The sequence below is a fragment of the Rosa chinensis genome, chromosome 5, assembly GCF_002994745.2.
Source record: "Rosa chinensis cultivar Old Blush chromosome 5, RchiOBHm-V2, whole genome shotgun sequence".
NCBI lineage: Eukaryota > Viridiplantae > Streptophyta > Magnoliopsida > Rosales > Rosaceae > Rosa > Rosa chinensis.
In genome coordinates, this window is record NC_037092.1 from 20,227,041 (window position 1) to 20,247,504 (window position 20,464).

The 20,464-nt window shown below is 39.0% G+C and overlaps 1 protein-coding gene across 1 annotated transcript; it reads left to right on the top strand.

Annotated features, from left to right (window-relative positions):
- The first annotated feature begins 7,867 nt into the window (after positions 1–7,867).
- On the top strand, positions 7,868–20,061 carry LOC112203388 (scopoletin 8-hydroxylase). Its single transcript, XM_024344363.2, is given in 6 exon segments — positions 7,868–7,965; positions 18,660–18,774; positions 18,777–18,899; positions 18,902–19,144; positions 19,296–19,670; positions 19,788–20,061. Coding segments are annotated over 6 exon segments (1,203 nt in total). The 3' UTR covers positions 20,037–20,061.
- The last annotated feature ends 403 nt before the right edge of the window (positions 20,062–20,464 follow it).

A 20,464-nucleotide genomic window follows, 5' to 3' on the forward strand; every position in this document is an offset into this window, starting at 1 on the left:
ATGATGGATTCGGACCCATCACACACCAGAAACGCCGCCAACGCTGGCCTGCGTTCTCTATCCCCATCCCAAAACGACATGTGTTTTGGAAGGTTTTGCTGATGTTGGGTATCTCTCTGACCCACACAATGGTCATTCCCAAACTGGTTAAGTGTTCACCATGGGAAAAGACCGTGATATCTTGGAGGTCTACAGAACAGACCGTAGTCGCTTTTTTTTATTAAAACAATGCAGAGATCATTGCTCTTCACGAAGTGGTTCATGAATGTATATGGATTGGATCCATAATTACGCATGTTTGAACAATTGTGGTTTGAAGTCTACCACAGATGAGCCTACGAGCATTTAGGATAATGCTACTTGTTTTGAACAAATGAGGCAAGGCTACATCAATAGCGATAACAGCAAGCATAATCAGCAACAACAGACACTCCTCGAGATCAAAGTGAACTAGGTTCGATCTGAGGACAGTGAGGCAGACTTGTTTACTAAGTCATTGCCCAAAACCACGTTCGAGAAACATGTGGCAAGAATTGGCTTGTGGAAATTATCTGAACTCCCATGATCGTAGTCATCAGGGGGAGGTGCAGACATCAAGGGGAGATGTCTACATGTTCACCTCGAAACGTGAAGGGTGTGTTGTGCTCTTTTTCCCCTTCGACCGAGGTTATTTTTGTCCCACTGGGTTTTTGTTACTCGGCAAGGTTTTTAACGAGGCAACGAGAGAAGCACCGCGTTTGGGCAACACAAGGGGAGTGTTCAAGGAAAACCTAATTTGTGTTTAGCCCAAACTCTAGGTTACTTGACCTAGTGGTAATAGGATTTAATTAGAAGGATCTAGAATCCTAATCAATGTAGAATTACTTTCCTTGTATGATTGAGATTCTATGCATTGTAATCCTCTATATAAAGAGACCCCTATTATCAATGAGAACACACAGCAAATTCCTCTTAAATTCAGTTTCTCTACAACATCACTTAAATTTCTACAAAAATAAGTGTCTTTTACGAATTCCTTTGCAATTTTTATTTCCAAACAAGGCTTTTTTTTCTATTTAATTTTTTTATTTGTTTTAAACTTTCTTAATTTATTACACGTTATAAATTCTAAATAAATACAACCAAAGAATAGAAATTGCAATTAATAGAAATTTTGATTGATAAAGTTATAGATTCCATCATTTATAAATTCCTACAAATTTCACAATTTTCTCATTCAAACACACCATAAAGGTAAAACATTAAAATACAGAATTCTGATATAGTTCGTGACTTCATTTTAAAAGAGGCAACAATCTTCTCAACCAACAACTTTTAACTCTTTTTTTTCTTTTTCAGCCTTTATCCTCGGAGAGTCTTGACAACTTTCGGTTTGCGTTTAGAACCTCCCCCTTCTTAAGTTTGCCCTAATAACCGCAATATTTTTTAACCTTCTTTTTCTTGGCAGGAGAGACAATCAAGCAATTTCATTTGGAGCAGCCAAAGAAGATTCAAGTTATTCAACCAAACAAGTTGAAACATTTCCATTGGCAACATGACGAGTTAGTACACGAGTTGACTTACTTAACTTAATTGGTGAACCACGAAGCTGCAGGATGTTTATGAGTTATGACTAATCAATTGAGGTACGTGGTGGTTCAAGATAAGAACTACGCTGCAACAGAGGAAGAACGAATCCAAAAGATCGAATCGATCGGCATGGGAAGCAAGGCAAGAAGCCACTTGTCGGGGTGACTAAGGACACTAATAATCTTGGATGGTAGGCCGGCCGTTGGTTGGGTGGCAAAAAAGGCATCCATGGATGAATGCTTATGGCGGCGGCTCTAGGGTTTCTGGAACGCGACCAGAGCACATCTCTTAATTTTAATACAAAGATCTATTTGTTTCATGGACTTAAAGCTTTGAGAATAGGAAAAATGGTTGGAAAAATGATTACTCCCTCCAAGGAAAAAGACGAGGAAATTTGGCGCTAGTAAGGAATTGAACTTCCACTAAAGTTTAATCGCCCACAAGTTTCCATATATATGATCAGAAAAAATTAGTGTCCGCTAGCTCTCTTTCTTAAACTTTTACCAAAGCTTTTAGTACTCCAAGATATGACTCTTTACCAAATCTGCGGTGGATATTATTAATCGGACAATTTTTAGGTTTACCTCTTGGGTGAACGGCATATTCACCTCTATTGTTGATTAACGTATTTTTACTTAATAAATTTATCATCAAACTGTCCATATCTTAAATTAGCTTTTAAAGATCATCTCTGTAAAAAAAATCAATCGAATCATAAATCGTTTAATTATCTAATTGAATCAAACAAGTAGATGGTTATAGCAACACTTACTACTATTATGATGAACCATCTATGTATTTCATTTTAAAAGTCTTCAATTTGATTAATTTTTTTACAAAGCTAATCTATGTATGATGTTATGCAACTTGAATGGTTGGATTAGAAAACTATAAAGTTAAAATGCATTAATCGCAATAGAAAGTGAATATGCTCATTCACCCCAAGGGAGAACCTAATAATTATATATATATCCTGATTGATTGATATTGTAGATTAATAGATTGGATTATTAAATACACGCGTGAAAGCTGGAGAATGAAGACCCCCAAATTAATTAAGAACTAAGCCAAAGACAAACTACTGCTGATGGTTGAATAATTGATGAGCTTGTTGGAAGGGCGGCCGGGGAAGGGAAAAAGTATGTAGGTCAAAGCTTGAAAACTCCGACCAAAACATAAGATGACGTCTTAATTTTCTCTTTTCATTGTTTATTTTTCTTTCCTTTGTTTAATTACATATTTTAAAGAAATGTGATGTACGTACTTATGAGAGCCTTGCTCATCCAAAAGGAAAACAGAACAAAGGACAAAGCTAATTTTGCATGTACGCGCGAACAGTTTATGTAACCTAGTGTATGAAATACGCATACTGTTGCAATCTTTACTAAAACTAATTGAAACTTTATTTTTTCATTATCACAGTCAGTAATATTTCATTGAACCAAAAGGAAAAAGTTACAAAAAGAAAAACATACAAAGTGGAGCCATATAAATGCCTAGTTCCAACTAAACAACAGGTCCTAAGTTCCTAAATTTTACTTATATTAGCTTGAGGACCAAAAAAAAAAAGAAAAAAGCTACAACTTCTTCATCAGCACACTTTTGGGTTACAAAGATGGCCAGCAATCCGGCAAAGGGCCAAATAATTTGGTCAGAACAGCGTCGGCAAACCAACCCAGGTATGGCTGGCTATCCCGGCACGTTATAGCTTTAAATCTACGCATCCAACTGATGTAACCTTCAATTTTAATATGTGAAATCAAGTAAGAGACAATACTATGATCTTCATCTCTGTTCAAACCTAACCTAATCACGATTAAAATACCGAGTATTGAGGTGGAGAAGAAACGGAAAATGAATTCAGGGATAAGGATATATGGACATGTCATGTATACTCAACGTCCATTCCCGACAAGTACCGTTGCCATCCCAACTTATTACATATACTTTCAAAAATCATTTCTTTATGTCACTCGTGTTAGGATAACACTGTTATTATCCCATATTGTTATCGCTGATAGTTTTTCTGCTTAATTGCTTACCTCAGCTAATTCCAGAAGCTACATATAAGGGAGTAAGGGACGCGTCAGTAATCTAGTGAAGGAGTTGGAAATTTCAGCTGGTCATAGATAGTATAAATACTGATGTACGGTAGTTGGTTCATTATAGAGGTGGAGACGAAACGGAAAATGAATTCAAGGATAAGGATATATGGACATGTCATGTATACTCAACGTCCATTCCCGATCGACAAGTACCGTTGCCATCCGAACTTATTACGTATACTTTCAAAAATCAATTCTATATGTCACTGTTAGGATTGATAATACTGTTACTATCCCATATTGTTATCAGTGATAGTTTTTATGCTTAATTGCATACCTCAGCTAATTCCAGAAGCTACATATAAGGGACGCGTCAGTAATCTAGGGAAGGAGTTGGAGATTTTAGGTGGTCTGGTCATAGATGGTATAAATACTGATGTATTGTAGTTGGTTTCGGGGTTGTCTAGAGTACTTGAATGTTTATCATACACTCATTTACATCTAATTGAACTAAAATTACAATTTAGTTTAACCAAATTTACAACATTAAGAACAAAGTTATCACATTTGTTTTACACATTTACATATAATTGAACCAAGTTACTACATCAACAACAGTTTATTCATAAACTTGTAAAAATATCGTATGTGGAGTAATTACCTGTAATAGAACTAAAATTATCCAAAAAATAACTCTATTTACCACAATGGCAACAAAATTATTGTCAGATCTGTAAATGAGTGTATCACATACATACATATATGTACCGTAGAATTTCCCGTTGGTTTCATCAGAGCAACAACAGAAACAATAAAATACGAGTAATTTTCTCAAAAAAAAAAAAAAAACGAGTAATGTTTTTCCTCTCTGTTCTACGTGTTCTTCATCTTTTTCAATCACCATTCTTAAAAATTCAGCAACTCAATAGTCATCTTATAAGATTATTCATCTTATATATATATATATATATATATATATATATATATATATATATATATAAAGCTCATAAGCTTATTAGGTTGGACGTACTACTTGTCTCTTTGTAAAAGGTTAAAAGTAAGAAGTAATATTTAAGAAGACATTTACTTCATGGTTTAGGAGGAGGAATGCAGGTACTAATACCTCTGCGTGTGCCTAAAGCTAAACGTATCCATAATGTGAGCGATGGATAATCAAACATGTAATTCACGAGGTAGTTTATAGTTTATCTTGATGTCTTAAACTCTTTATCATATTAGGTCAAAGGAAATTAGATTAGTTACATAGTATGTAGATGGGCCGGCATAACTTGATTCATAAGGTTCGTATATCCCTAGCTATGTATATCCTATATATCTAATTAATATTATAGTAATTAACTTATTTTATTAATTTGCCTCATATTTTCTTGGTGACCCATTGTAAGATCCTGCCAGGAGCTTTACATACACATAGACAGTGATTTTATGTGGTGAAACAGAAAGCTAGAAAAACCCTAATACTAAATTCCAAAATGATAAGATATGAATGACAAGATGGGGAATCAAATTTTGCAAGTGCAATACAAAAACTAATTAACACTTTGATTAGTGGAAATTTCTTTGCCAAAGGTTATCTTATGCTTGGTGATGTGATCAATATGGTCCATATGGAATGATTTTTGTTGCGGGCAAGTAACATCATTGAGAGCGAGTGCTTTTGACACAGTGGTTTTGATTATCTAGTTCCATGGCTATCCTGCACTACTAAAAGTTGCGTGTGCTTAAAATAAAATTGCATTACTTTGTCAAATAATTAGTGCTAAAGTCTTGATTGAGCAACGCTTATGAGCTAATGAGACTCTTGTAATAATTTATGGACTAGACGTTTGTGAAAGCACAGGTGCATTTATAGATTTAAGAAGTAAAGAAAATATTTGTGCAAATCTAAGTACGAGCCCACCATGTGAACGATCAATGAACTAGCTTTTCTTTTCAGGGGACAATATATATATATGCTAATATATTGTTATTATTAGTACTACGTTACGTACATTTTAGTATAGTAATTAATTATGAGACAAGAATGGTCAAGAGAAACATTATAGGGCATGAAAACTTAAGCTGGCTTTTATTGAACTTTAACACATAGGATAACTAGTTTCCAAGATAAAAGTTACTAATAGAGCTATACCTGACATGGGCGTACGTATTATACTTGTCTGTTATAGACGAAGGAACATATTTAGATTTAGACCACACGAGTTCTCTACTATGAGTATAAGAGTCTAGCACGATTAAGCACTGGGAACACACGAGAATCTTTTGCTATTCATCTTGGAGACTTGGATCATCTTGTGTACATAAAATTCTACGTCTAATAGTCTATACTATTTGGTACTTATTCAATTTCTTTTTCATCTATGACGTAATGAATTTTGTTGATTATGTGTGAGTCACTCTTCATATAAATTTTAACAGTTGAAAATGAATCACAGAATTTATGAACTTTCAATTTTTAGCTATTTTTCATATCCTATAATATTATAGGATAATATTAGACTATCGTTAATGCATGACCATCAATTAGACTATCATTATTCAATAATGAGTAACACATGCTACTATTTTCACTATTCAAATGATGATCATAACACTATTATATGATTTCTGTGTTTTTTTATTGATCATAGAACAATTAATCTTTTTTGAGTTGATCATGTACTTCTTAATTATAAATGAAAAATTTAAGACACTAAGCAATTATAAATGAAAAACTCATGACACTAAGCAGGTAGTTGTGAACATTGATCTGTAGACTGTAATTGCACAGGTATATATGTATTGATCGGTAATTGCCAGCTACACGACATTTCGCTGGTAGCTTGTGTAAGATGTATCTAGCAAGATATATACAAATTTGACTTGCATTTATCTATTCTTATGTGCACTTGACTTTCAAGTACAAGTTCCATTATTCGGTGGATTTTCCTTTCGAGCAAAACTCATGTGTATTTAACTTCTTAATTTAGTGGTTAGTTTGTGGCACACGAACATACGGTTAGGATAATATATCTTAACTGCATTAGATTATATGTACGTGTGGAATAATCTCAACTGAAAGCAGAGTATACATTAAAGTGGTCAGATGAAATCAATGAATATGGAAATAGGAGAATAGCGGGTATTTTTGCCTTCAACTTAATTTGGCTGCATGGTCGGTACCTATAATATTGTCTGCGTGTTTGTCGTTGAACCCAAAACACCCACAAGGCCAAACTGCTGCATGCGTACCAAATTGTGTTATGTAAAACGTTTGCATTCAAATTTCACACAATATGTTTATACGTGGCATTTTGTTTCAGAGGATGTACTTTTTTCGTTAGAAGAGTGATTAGTTGTATGACTTGTATTTTTAGTTACTAATTGATGGATCTGTCTAAATAGTGGGTATTTTACTGCTTGAAACGAACGAGTTCAAGGAAATAGAGAAACCATTGATACATAAAACTTCAATTTATAGACAAGTACGTAACATCATTTAAAGACTTTGATGTCCAATTATTTTAGATATAACTCCCTGCCAACCACAGTTTACTAATCAAATTAAGATCGATGCTGACTAATTGCGGATATTCTTATGTTAGATCAGTTCACAAGATCATTCTGTTATCTTTTCTTGAGGGACAGGTTTTTTCATATCGTTTCATTCGTTTGCTGTCATGCATATGTATATATATCACCCAGTAATAATTAATTCTCAGGTAGCAAACAAACGGCCAGGCTATAGGCACGTCACTGATATGATGTCTTTGATATATATAGATAGAGAGGGATGGTTCGGAATCTATAATGGTTTTAGCCAATTTTTGTCAAAACCGACACTTTTTCTTGGAAAACATATAATTATGTAATTTTTTGGCACCGAAAATATATAGGTCATTCTGACAAGATCATGAGCTCGTTTTACATATATGTACTGGGCACACTGACATGGAATCCAGCTATATATATGTAGTTGGTTACATTTAACACTTCCAACTTCCAAGTCTCACAACAGGACGATAGGTTATAATGCAGAAACCATCAGACCAAAGAAATAACCTAACAAATACCAGAACGTACAATTATATTATATATAGCTTCATAATGGCGCACATAATTCCCCCAACTTACTCAAAAACATGATAAATCACTTAATTGGGTGGTAAAAGTCTTGGCCGTACCCGTAATTTATTTTCTTGGCCGCTGTGTAACCAGATATGTACTTATACAACCATTCAAAATCCGTGGCCATGATCAGGGCTATCACCGTGGCGGTTGAAGTTAATACGGATAAGACTAAGAGCGTGCTGCCAACTGCGCCTACGGCCAAGCATTTGGTTGCACCACCGTAGCTACTGCCGCGTGAGGACAGCTGAGTTGAGTAGTACTGGACCTCCGCCTTTTGATGAAGGTCCACTAATGCCATTGATTAGGGCTGTGATCGGAAAGTGAATATCAAATAACAAAATGTGATTTCAGAAGAGAAATCCATCCCTAAGTGAATTATGAAGGGTCCTGATAAGCTAGCTACAATGTCTATCTGTTGAGGTCACATTGAAGCGGCGAGTTGTTGTGTAAACACGTCGTCATGTGCGGTGGCACCTCCACGTACGGTGCGGGTGTATGATCTGAGTTGTAGACACATGCCGGCCAGCAGTAGTTCCAAATCCATGTATGCTCAGAAGTCCCCACTACGCAAACACCTCATTTATCCAGCACCATGGAGCCCAATTTACAAGTTGGGCCTAAAGTTAAAACCCGGCCCGTCTCAGCAAGCAACCCAAGAATGAGCCTTATGGCCTATGGGTGCAATCTAGCTTATTGTTCCGTGGAGACGACGACTTTGCAAAAATAAAACTTCTTCGAAATATGGAACCGTGTCTAAATTCTCAAGCACTAGAACAACTAACCATTTCGGTGTTGTGAGGATCTAAAATTCCTTCAGTGGTAGAGCCCTCTGTATAGTTTTTCTTCTCCGTCCAGCGGCACGTCTCAGCGACGTTGTCGTCAGACGGGACGTGTTTGTTGGCGCTTTGTTTGGCTGCTATGTTGGTTTTTGTTGAGATTCTGAGTCTGACATCCGTGCTAAGGATGAGGAAGGAAGGCTGTGATGGCTAGCGGTGCTTTCAGGATCGGAGGTGTTGGACGGGTTTGAAGGGAGAGAGCGGTCAGCCGGCGCTGGTAAACAGTACGGGAATTAGGATCGGGGGTTTGCGTGGCGATGGGATTCGTAGTGTGAGGATCTGATCGGAGATCGACCTTCTCTGGGTTGTTGGAGATTGAACTGATCTTAGCAGATAGGCGGTGTCTAACCCCAATCCGATCTGGTATGTGGCTGTTTGGGGTCGTCAGCTCCGATCAAGCGAGGGTTTTGCTACTGAAGGTGGTGCTGCGACAGTGTGGAGTGTCCGACGGTGCACATGGCTAGATGTGGGTAGCGGTACGACAGGAGGGAGAAGGCCGGATCGTTTCTGGGCCTGGCAGGCCTCCCTCACATTCTTGGACGGATCATGAGCCTGGAATCTAGATTTGGGCCCAATCTGGGCAGCTTGGTTTTTTATTTTCAGTTATTTTGTTGTTTCAATGGTAATTTATTTTCTGTTTTCAATAAATCTCGACCACCTTATGGTTCGGTGGTTTGGGCATTGTCCCTATTTGCGCACCTTGCGTGCCATGTCTGCTCTAGGTAGGCGGCGAGTTCCTTGCTTTGTTGCTTTGTCAAATGGTCGCAGCCTCCTAGTGGCAGAATGAAACCAAGTGCTACCAGAGTGTTTTTCCGGTGGCAATACAGTGGGAAAACTGATAGTAGTGGTAATTTATGGCTCTGCGTGAGCATTGTCTTTCCGCTATGTCACCATATTTGTAAAGCAAAATAGTGAATAGAGTAGCCTATAGAGCACTCTTCACGAATTAGTGCATGTTAGAATGCATATTCTTAGTTGAGACGCATGTTATTATTCCGGCTGATTCTCTTAGTGCTTATTGTAATTTGTGGTTTAGGCAATATGTTCCCCCCATGTATTCTTTAGTTTCATTAATGGTTAAGGCTTAAAAGCAGCCGTACTGGCCCTATTTTTTTTTTTTTGAAAAAGCAACTAACCATTTCTATTTTGTTCGATTTTTTTTATAAAATGATCCATAAATTTATGATACGTCAATCATGACACTATGCTAATGAAATGAAAGAAAAAAAATATTCAACCAAAAGTGAAGACCGTACCTTTTGTGGAAATATGTATTAATTTACAAAGATATATCTTTCAAAAGATGATATAAAAATAAAGTATACGTTAATCTTGAGATTATGTTAAATTCAATATGTATAATCGAACATTGCGTTTTATCAAAACCCAGATTTAATGGAAACAAAACTTCATGTGAGGCCCTTGCTATATAAGTGATGTAGAACGGATGGCGACAAGGGTCAAAGAATAGTTCGATCATGAAAAGGGAAAACCCGGTTTGCTGCAAATCTGGCGTTCGGTGACAGAATTGTGATTGCAATACCTTTTCGGAAAGGGAACGACTCCAAGAACAAAAACTCGTTGCTTTGACATGACGTGTGGGCATTTTCGGGCTTTCGAGATTGTTTTGGGCCTTAAAACTGCAATTTACAATTTTTTAAAATTTGCGGTTTTTTAATTTGATTTTGTTTGTTTTGTTTTAACCTATGAACTTTAGGGTTTCATTGTTAATCGCCCTAGGGTTTTTTTCTTCTTCTATATAAGCAACCTTAAGAGGCTGCAGAACCTATATTTGTCATATTACTAATTAAATTGAGAATTTTCTAATTTATCTATGGTGGACTCCAGATTTCTTGTTTTATGTTTATTGTTTGTAAAGTTATGGTTACTTTTCCGATTACGTCAATAAACACTGCCCTTCTCTTTTACTATAAAATGCTAAGGAATGCATGCGATCGACTCTATCAAAGTCTTTTCATCCTAATACATACATGCAAGTAAGACTCGTATCATTATTCTCAAAAAAGTATGACTCATATCAGAAATGAAGGGATCAAGAGCATCGTTCATGTTGTTCTTTGTTGGGTAGACATTTTGTCTTGCGAGCCCGGAGTCTACTGCTCCGACCCCGGGTGGAGAGAGTGACTGGTGGACACCTAGACCCGGTAAAAAGTATTTTGTGCGGATTGTGAACGACCTCAATAAACAGAAACTCGACTATCCTTGTAAATCTGCAGACGATGATCTCGGACTTCGTAGTCTTCCTCATCAAGCGCAGTACGAATTTGGATTTAGGCTCAACTTCGCAGGTACCACACTTTTCACCTGCGATTTCACTTATGCTCTCAACTATGTCACCTTTGTAGCATTTAGAACCGATCAAAGTTTTCTTCCCGATTGTGGTGGAGTGCATTGCATATGGAAAGCTCAAGAGGATGGACTATACTTATATAATATTGCGGATGCAGAGTATGTAAAGAAGCATTCGTGGAACGAATAAATCATATGATGGATCAAGGAATGTTTATCTTAATTTAACCATCGCTGGGTAGAGATTATTTACTTGTTTGTAATTTCTAGTATTTAATAAAATATCTAATAACATGTCCTTCATATCCTGCCTCCCTTTATCATTTATCAAGTGCATGGTTTGAGAAATCAAATACCTTAGAGCAAGTCCACCGGTGTGGTTTTGACCAGCTGCCAGTAGTGAAAAATGACGTATGTTGCCCAGCCAAACCCAAAATCTAGCCTCCACCGGGCCAAGGATAACCAGCCAAGAGTTGGATTTTCCTGACCACGTCCAAGAAAAAAGGCAACGGGCTGACTATATTCTTGCCCAAGGTTGGCCGGCTACCAGCACGGCCCAAACTGAACGTGGGTGATGTCATCGCTGACGGAGGAGAGAAGGAGGCACTCTAACTCTTGTCGGGTAGCGGCATAATTGAAGGTTAATTATATTTTGGCGCGTAGCTCCAATTGTGGGAGGCTGTCAGGTGACGTGGCTTGTGACCGTTGGTGCATTTTGAATTTTGTAGCCAATGATCAAGTAATCTCAGCCGTCTGTTTTGATTAACATTCAAATCTGATGGCAACTAATTCATATGTGTATATATTCAATCAAACGGTAAGAAAAAAAAAATGAACATTCTTGACTGGTCAAGAAAAAAAAACAGGTGGAAACCCATGTCCAGTGGTAGTAAACAACTACTTGACTGGTCAACACCTTTCGACCTTGATATTTCTTGACTACGGGTGAACTTGCTCTTAGAAATTTTCATTCTAATACTATTCGATGACTGACATATATAGCATATGGCATAGAGTAAGTAGTATTAGACTATTAGGCTAGGCCACTACATGCAGCCACTGTTACGCTTTCACATCAAAGTGAGATATAGTACTTAAATTTTCTTTTATTTAATGCCTAATGGTGTTCCAAGAGTACCGTACGTACTTCAAGCAAGCACAGAATGAGGCATTAATTTGTCTGATTTTCTAGTTCTCTCTGTATCTTAGAACAATAAACCTAGCTTCCAAGAAGCCCTGAACCTTGCTTTTTCAGCTACAAATTACCAGAAGTATGAATAATGACCTAGTTCAAATAAGGTCGATGGCTCAAGTTTGAAATTGAATGGGAATGCGCTCACTCGTAATTTAGTTATATAAGAAGTTCAATCTTGTAATGGCTAATGGATTGTAGGGTGGACAAAGGGGTTGTACATATGTATATAAATGACGGTGTTTATATCTAAACGGAATCCTCAGAGACGTAGGTAAAATTTGCCAAATCCTCAGGCTTTTGTTCAACTGTGTGCGCGTAGAAAGGGAGAGACAATGGGGCTGTTTGGTTCATGACAAAAAAAAAAAAAAAGACGGAAATTTTTAAAAGAATTAATAAAAGTGCATTTTGTTTTAAGGAATCAGAAATTGGGAGAAAATTGCTGTGTATTCTCATTGATAATAGGGGCATTTTTATATAAAGGATTACAATGCATAGAATCTGAATCATACCAGGAAAGGTAATTATACATTGAATAGGAATATCTAGATCCTTCTAAACTCTATTACCACTAGGTCAAGTAACCTAGACTTTGGGCCAAACACAAAATAGAGATTTACTTGAACACTCCCCCTTGTGTTGCCCAAACGCGGTGCTTCTCTTGTTGCCTCGCTAAAAACCTTGCCGAGTAACAAAAACCCAGTGGGACAAAAATAACCTCGATCGAAGGCGAAAAAGAGCACAACACACCCTTCACGTTTCGAGATTTACATGTAGACATCTCCCCCTGATGTATGCGCCTCCCCCTGATGACTATAATCATGGGAGTTCAGATAATTTCCGCAAGCCAATTCTTCCCACATGTCTCTCAAACGTGGATTTGGGCAATGACTTGGTAAACAAGTCTGCCACATTGTCCTCAGATCAAACCTGGTTTACTTTGATCTTGAGGTGCTTCTGTTGTTGCTGATTATAGAAGAATTTGGGCGATATGTACTTGGTGTTGTCGCATTTGATGTAGCCTTGCTTCATTTGTTCAATGCAAGCATCATTATCCTCATAAATGCTCGTTGGCTCATATGTGGTAGACTTCAGACCACAATTGCTTCTAACATGCGTAACTATGCATCGAAGCCATATACATTCACGAATTGCTTCGTGAAGAGTAATAATCTCTGCATGATTTGAAGAGGTAGCGACTAAGGTCGGCTTTGTATACCTCCAAGATATCGCAATCTTTCCCATGGTGAATACATAACCAGTTTGGGAGCGACCTTTATGTAGGTCAGAGAGGTACCCAGCATCAACAAAACCTTCCAAAACACTTATATCGTTTTGGGGTGGGGAGAGGGAACGCAGTACACCATGTGTGGCGTCCCTGGCACTTGATGGGTCCGAATCCATCGTCTATGTGTAGGGATAGAACAAGCTCATATCAATCGTACCACTTAGATATTGAAAGATATCTTTAACACCAGTCTAATAACGTCGTGTTGGGGCAGAGCTATATCTAGCTAGCAAGTTCACAGCGAATGAGATGTCCGGTCTTGTGCATTGTGCTAAGTACAATAATGCGCCTATTACACTTAGGTAGGGCACTTCTGCCTCTAACACTTCTTCATCGTCATCTTTTGGACGAAATAGATCCTTCTTTGGATCAAGACTATGGACGACCATTGGGGTGCTTGAAGGCTTAATCTTGTCAGTGTTGAAATGCCTAAGCATCTTTTGGGTATAAGCTGATTGATGAATCAGGATACCATCTCTACGGTGCTCAAGTTCCAAACCGAGGCAAAACCGTGTTTTCCCAAGATCTTTCATCTCAAACTCGGATTTCAAGTGTTCAACGGTTTCCCTCAACTCTCTAAGGGTGCCAATTATATTCATGTTGTCGACATAAACCGCTACTATTACAAATCCAGAACTTGTCCTTTTTATGAACACACATGGGCATAGTTCATTGTTGACATATCCTTTCCTAATCAAGTAGTCACTTAGACGGTTATACCACATCCGTTCGGATTGTTTCAATCCATATAGTGAGCATTTCAATCTAATCGCAAATGAACTCCGTGGTTTAGAGCCACTTGATTTGGGTTACTGAAGTCCATCAGAAACCTTCATGTATATTTCTGTATCTAGATCCCCATATAGATACGCAGTAACCATATCCATAAGCTGCATATTTATTTTTTCTGAAACTACCAAACTGACAAGGGAGCGGAAAGTTATGACGTCCATTACGGGAGAATAGGTCTCCTCGTAGTCGATTCTAGGGCGTTGTGAGAAGCCTTGAGCCACAAGGCGAGCTTTGTACCTTACAATCTCATTTATCTCATTACGCTTTGTAACGAATACCCATTTGTGACCAACTGGTTTGGTGTTGGGCGATATTGGTATAACTTTGCCAAATACCTTTCTTTTCGCTAGAGAATCAAGTTCTGCCTGGATCGCATCTTTCCATTTTGGCCAGTCAGCTCTACGTTGGCATTCATCAACGGAGCGTGGTTCGATGTCATCGGTCTTAATAATCTCACGCGCCACTGAATACGCCAATACATCATCAATGATGATGGAGTTTCTTTCCCACGTCCCATATACACTAGTGTAATATACAGAGATCTCTACATTCTCAAGGATAGGTTCTGACATTGAGGCGTCCCTCAATGATGTCTCGTGGACATAACCATAATTCGGAACATTCTCATGGGACAGATTTTGAGTATTGATGATTAAAGGATTTGTTTATGCCTCATTCGTTCTCTTTCTAGGGCGAGTATCCTTCAAATCAATTGGTCTACCGCGCTTCCTTGCGGGACCTGCGGCCATAGACGCCACATCATTGCCATTCTGGGCAATGGCACCATCTCCTGGTGTCACAGGAGTGGCGTTATGTCCAGTATTCAGGACATCGATCCTTGCAGGCACGTTTGCAGTAGGTATGTGTGATCTCGTCACTTTGGCAACATCAGAAAACGCATCAGGCAGAGTGTCTGCTACGTTCTGGAGCTCGATTATTCTTCGTACTTCAAGTTCAGACTGTGCGGTACTGGGATCGAGATGAGACATAGTGGGGACAGACCACGACAATTCATGTCGTTCCTGTTGAACATCTGTATTCCTATCTCCCCCTAACGATGGGAAGACTGTCACATCAAAATGATAATCCGCAAATCTAGCTGTAAAGAGATCGCCTGTCAAGGGTTCAAGATAGCAGACGATGGTTGGAGATTCATAGCCAACATAGATGCCCATTCGTCGTTGTGGACCCATCTTAGTACGCTGTGGAGGCGTAATAGTCACATAAATAGCACACCCAAAAATGCGTAAGTGCGAGATATCAGGTTTGTACCCAGTCACTAGCTGTAACGTAGAGTAAGATTGGGTTGCAGTGGGTCGTATACGAATTAGCCTCGCTGCATGCAATATTGCATATCCATATCCCCAAGCAGAAACAGGGAGATTGGTGCGCATCACCAATGTCCGTGCTATCATTTGTTGTCATTTGATAGTGGCTTTTGCGAGACAATTTTAGGTATGAACATGGGGAACTGGATGCTCTACATCAATTCCCAGTGACATGCAATAGTCATCGAACGTTTTCAATGTAAACTCCCCAACATTATCAAGTCAAATTGACTTAATAGGGTGGTTAGGGTAGTGAGCCAGTAGACGGATAATCTGGGCGAGGAGTTTAGCATAAGCAGCATTTAGAGTGGACAACAGTGCGACATGTGACCAGCGTGTCGACTCATCAACCAATACCATAAAATATTTAAAAGGTCCGGATGATAGTTGAATTGGTCTACAGATATCCCCTTGGATTCTCTGTAAGAATAGAATAAGTATTTTGGGATCCTTTGCGTAGAACTGTCTCAGTGCTAATTTCCCGAAGGAACAGGCTTTGCAAAATGAGCTAGGGGCCTTAGAAACAACCAATGAGGATTTTGGTTGGGCCTGAGCGTCTGTAGCGCTATTAGAAGCAAAATGTGTGACTACATCACCCATCATAATGTTGGAACCATGGAAAGTGGCATCCATGACGTCTTGACCATGGGGTGGAACATCCATGGCGTCCTGGCCATGGGTAGCGCCATTTATGGCGTTGTCACAAGGGACTTGGGCTGCCTTATGGCGTCCCAAGGCAGCTGCAGCGCTAGATGCTGTGGTGGCTGCTGTCTTACTAAGTCCTGGAATCAATTTTCGATTCTTGCTTCTTCTCACTCTGAAGAATGGATGTCCGTGTGAAGTCTTTAGTATACGGATCATCATATCATAACCAGGATGTCCTAATCGGTCATGCCAAAGCCAATATGTGTCTGAATCCAAGAGATCTTCTCTTATGATATTATTGGATTTAATTGGTCGAATTGTAGTGACATAAAGTCCATTAGACTGACACATAAGCTTCTCTAAGATGCGCTTCCGTCCGCAATCATTAGAGGTAATGCAAAAGAACTCTTTTCCGTTCTCAGTAAGTGTTTTCGCATGGAATCCGTTGGCTGTTATATCTTTAAAGCTCAATAAGGTTTGATTTGCCTTAGGAGCGTAGACAGCTTCTGCTACTTTAATCAAGGTGCCATTTGACAATAGGAATTGGGCCATTCCATGTCCTTGAACTAAACCTGATGGCCCAGCCATCATAGTCACAGATGAATGTGTAGGTAATATCTCTAAGAATAATTGCCTATGGCGTAGAATGGTGTGCGTAGTCACACTATCCACAAGATATTGTAGTTCTCCAGAATCCATTCTTAAAAGAAAAGCTCGTAATTAAAAATGAGTCATAAAGAAAAGAACTCAACTTTTATTAATAAGCCAACGGAATTATATCATTGTCTCTTTTACTAGAGAAAATCTAATTCAAAAAATAGCTAATGCAAAACAATGGGAGTCGTCTAACTTCTTTCGGTAATTCCAACGCAAATGTGACTAGGTGAGTAGAGAGATGTCGGTGGAGCAAGACTCTCTTGAGTACCACTAATCTCAAAACCTTCCTAGACATCACATTTTTATTGAGTACGTCTACTTTGAAGAAAGATCAAACCATTGGCATCTACTACAAAAATAATATGGCAATTGCCTACATCTCTTGGAAAATAAAAAGACTTAATCAAAATCGCAGTTTCTGGGTCTTGATCCTTGTAGTCTTCCAGCCTTAGATCTAGATCGCCATCTTGATCTTCTTGTTCCATGTAATTTGCCTCCCTTGCTTCACGATACATCTTGTATGCGTTTGCAACATTCTGGGATGCTTTACACGCCCTTGCCCAATGTCTAGGTAGTCCACATCTAAGACAAGCATCTTTATGGTCAGGTTCCCTTGATCGAGGCGCTTTAGAAGCATTTTGGGGACGGTTTCTTTCCTTCGTAGCGTCACCACCATAACCGGAGGCTTGGCCTCTCTCTCTCTTCACACCTTTACCACCACGGTTCCGTGCACGCCTATCTTGGCGGTTTCCTTCCTCTTTAGGGCGAGAATTATCCCTATCCTTAGGGTTTCGCTCCTTGTGACCTCTCTTAGGGGCACGACTATGATTAGACTCTGGAATTAACTTGGCTCCCACGAGTCTAGAGTTATAGTTCTTCACAAGTATGTTATCGTGCTTTTCAGCCACATTCATGGCACCAATAAGCTCATGAAATCTTGTGATGCGTCTAGCATTGACATCAATCTGATAGTTCTTGGCTACCATCAATGCAGAGACGGGGAAAGTACAGAGAGTCTTCTTGATCAACATCGTATTAGTGATTTTCTGCCCATAGAATTCCATCAAAGACTTGATACGAAGTGCTTCCTAAACCCTAAAGACTTGATATGAACACCCCGATGGGTATTACTTAAACTAGGTCTTAGAAAACTTAGAGCTACCACTGTTGGAGCAATCCGAGAAGCTTGTTGGCCTGAAATGAAGAAGAAAAAAAAGAACTTTGAAAAAAAAAACGCAGAAGCTTTGTGAAGCACCGCGCTCCAATTGGTTGGGAATATAACGTACGGATTGGCCTGACAGCTGCATACTAGATTTCCAGACCAAGAGACAACCTTCATTCTTCAATCCAATACAACCTACGAAATTGAATTTCATATCAATCCTAACCCTATAAATTGCCCCAAATTGGATTGATTCAATTAAACAAAATCTTACATTGAATTCATTGCCCCAAATTGATGTTGATGTCTTGATCTCTGAGACTTGAAGTGGAGAAGCCGAGCTCTGCCAGAATTTAGAGGAGGCGACGAACTGGAGAATCGAATACGCCCTTAGTCGAAGTCGAGTGAATTGGACGATTGCCGACTGGAGTTGGGATTGTTGATGTCTTGATCTCTGAGACTTGAAGTGGAGAAGCCGAGCTCTGCTAGAGTTTAGAGGAGGAGGACTGGAGGAGGCGACGAACTGGCGAATCGAATACGCTCTTAGCCCCTTAGTCGAAGTCGAGTGAATTGGACGACTGGAGTTGGGAGTGCGTTTAGGACGAGCTTCAGCTGGACAATACCCAAGTATACATTTTTTTTTTTTAGGCCCAAAATTTTCGAACGGGTTGGAGCCCGCCCCAGTTAGTATGTTGATCCGCCAGTGGACTTGTCAGGGATGGCAATGGCGTGAAGGGCATGGTGGACTTAGGCCTATCCAAAGTACCTGAACAATACATACAACCACCTCATGAGCGTATACTGAAGCTTAATGCAAGCTCACTAAATGAGCTCAGAGCCTCAGACCAATCGATCTGTCTAAGCTTGATGCGGTTGATCATGAACAAGTGGCTAATGAGATCGTTAATGCTGCCGAGGTTCTTGGGTTCTTCCAAGTTGTGAACCATGGCGGCATGGCCTGCCTGTGGAGTTGCTGGAGTCTCTGAAAGATGCTGCAAACAATTTCTTCGAGCAAGCGCCAGAGAAGAAAGCTGCTTACCGGAAAGGTGTGAGCCCGAGCCCGTACGTGAAGTATGGAACGAGTTTTGTGCCGGAGAAAGAGAAGGCTTTGGGGTGGAAGGACTATGTTAGCATGGTGTACTCCAGTGATGCTGATGCTCTCAGTCACTGGCCTAACGAGTGCAAGTAAGTTCCAATGCTTAATAAACCCAACTAATTGAACTGAAACCAAAAGGTATGAAAGATCAATTACATTTATTTATATTTCTTTTAGAAGAAGTTTTAATCTATAATAGTATATTATTGTCTTATCAATTGAATGAACTAAATTTTCAGGGAAGTTGCACTTGAGTACCTTAAAAGAATCAATGCATATGGTAAAGAAAATAGTGAAAACTTTGATTGAGAAGCTCGGAGTGACACTTGAGGACTCAAAACTAGATGGACTCGTTGGGTTAAAGATGGTGAACATGGTATATCCAAAAAAAATAAAGATGGTGAGCATGAACTTTTACCCAACATGCCCTAATCCGGAGCTCACTGTCGGAGTTGGGCGTCACTCGGACATGGGCACCTTAACCGTTTTACTGCAAGATGGAATTGGTGGTTTGTATGTGAAGGTTGAAGAAGACATGAATGCTGGAAAGAAAGGAGAGTGGATCGAGATCCCTCCTATCCCTGGAGCCTTGGTCATCAACATTGGTGATACATTATAGGTTACAACACATTCATACTCTGGTGCATGCTTATTTGCTTAATTACCATTACCTTTATGTAATAGTGAAAATCTAACCCCCTGTTATGTGATTTTGTTATGTTTTTATTTTGCTTAGATACTTGGTAATGGGAGATATAAAAGTGCCGAATACAGAGTTCGAACTACAAACGCTCAATCAAGAGTGTCTGTTCCGATATTTACCATTCCAAATCCAACAGAAATAATTGGGCCGCTGCCGGAGGTGGTGGCGCGTGATGGAGTGGCTCGTTACAGTGACATGGTTTTTGGAGATTATATGAACAACTTTTTCGGCAATGCACATGAGGGCAAGAAGTCTCATGATTATGCCCAGATTAATAATTAGCTGCACGAGTGACTTGATATACGAGATCGAGTGGAGTGATCTATATCATATATATTGATTAGTATTAATCCGATCGAATGTCTTTTGTGCTTTGTGATTTGTCAAAGTATTGAATCTATTTCAATTTGTATAAACTTATAATGCTTTGGCTTCTTATGATGACTATTATGCAGCCTAAAGATTGCTGGGTCCTTTGATGTAATAAAGAGATTGGTCTGTACCGCTTTTTTTCGAAGGTTACATGACCGAAAACAGATCGTGTTTAGACTTTTATCCTTTGTAGCTTATTTTCTTTGACTAGAAATATTTTGATTGTCAAGAGTCTTGATTCATATCCTTCTTCTTTCTTGGAGCATTATGAAATTTAATTAGTAAGGCTGCACACGGATTGGGTTGGATGAGTTTCGACTTCAAACGATCTATATGAT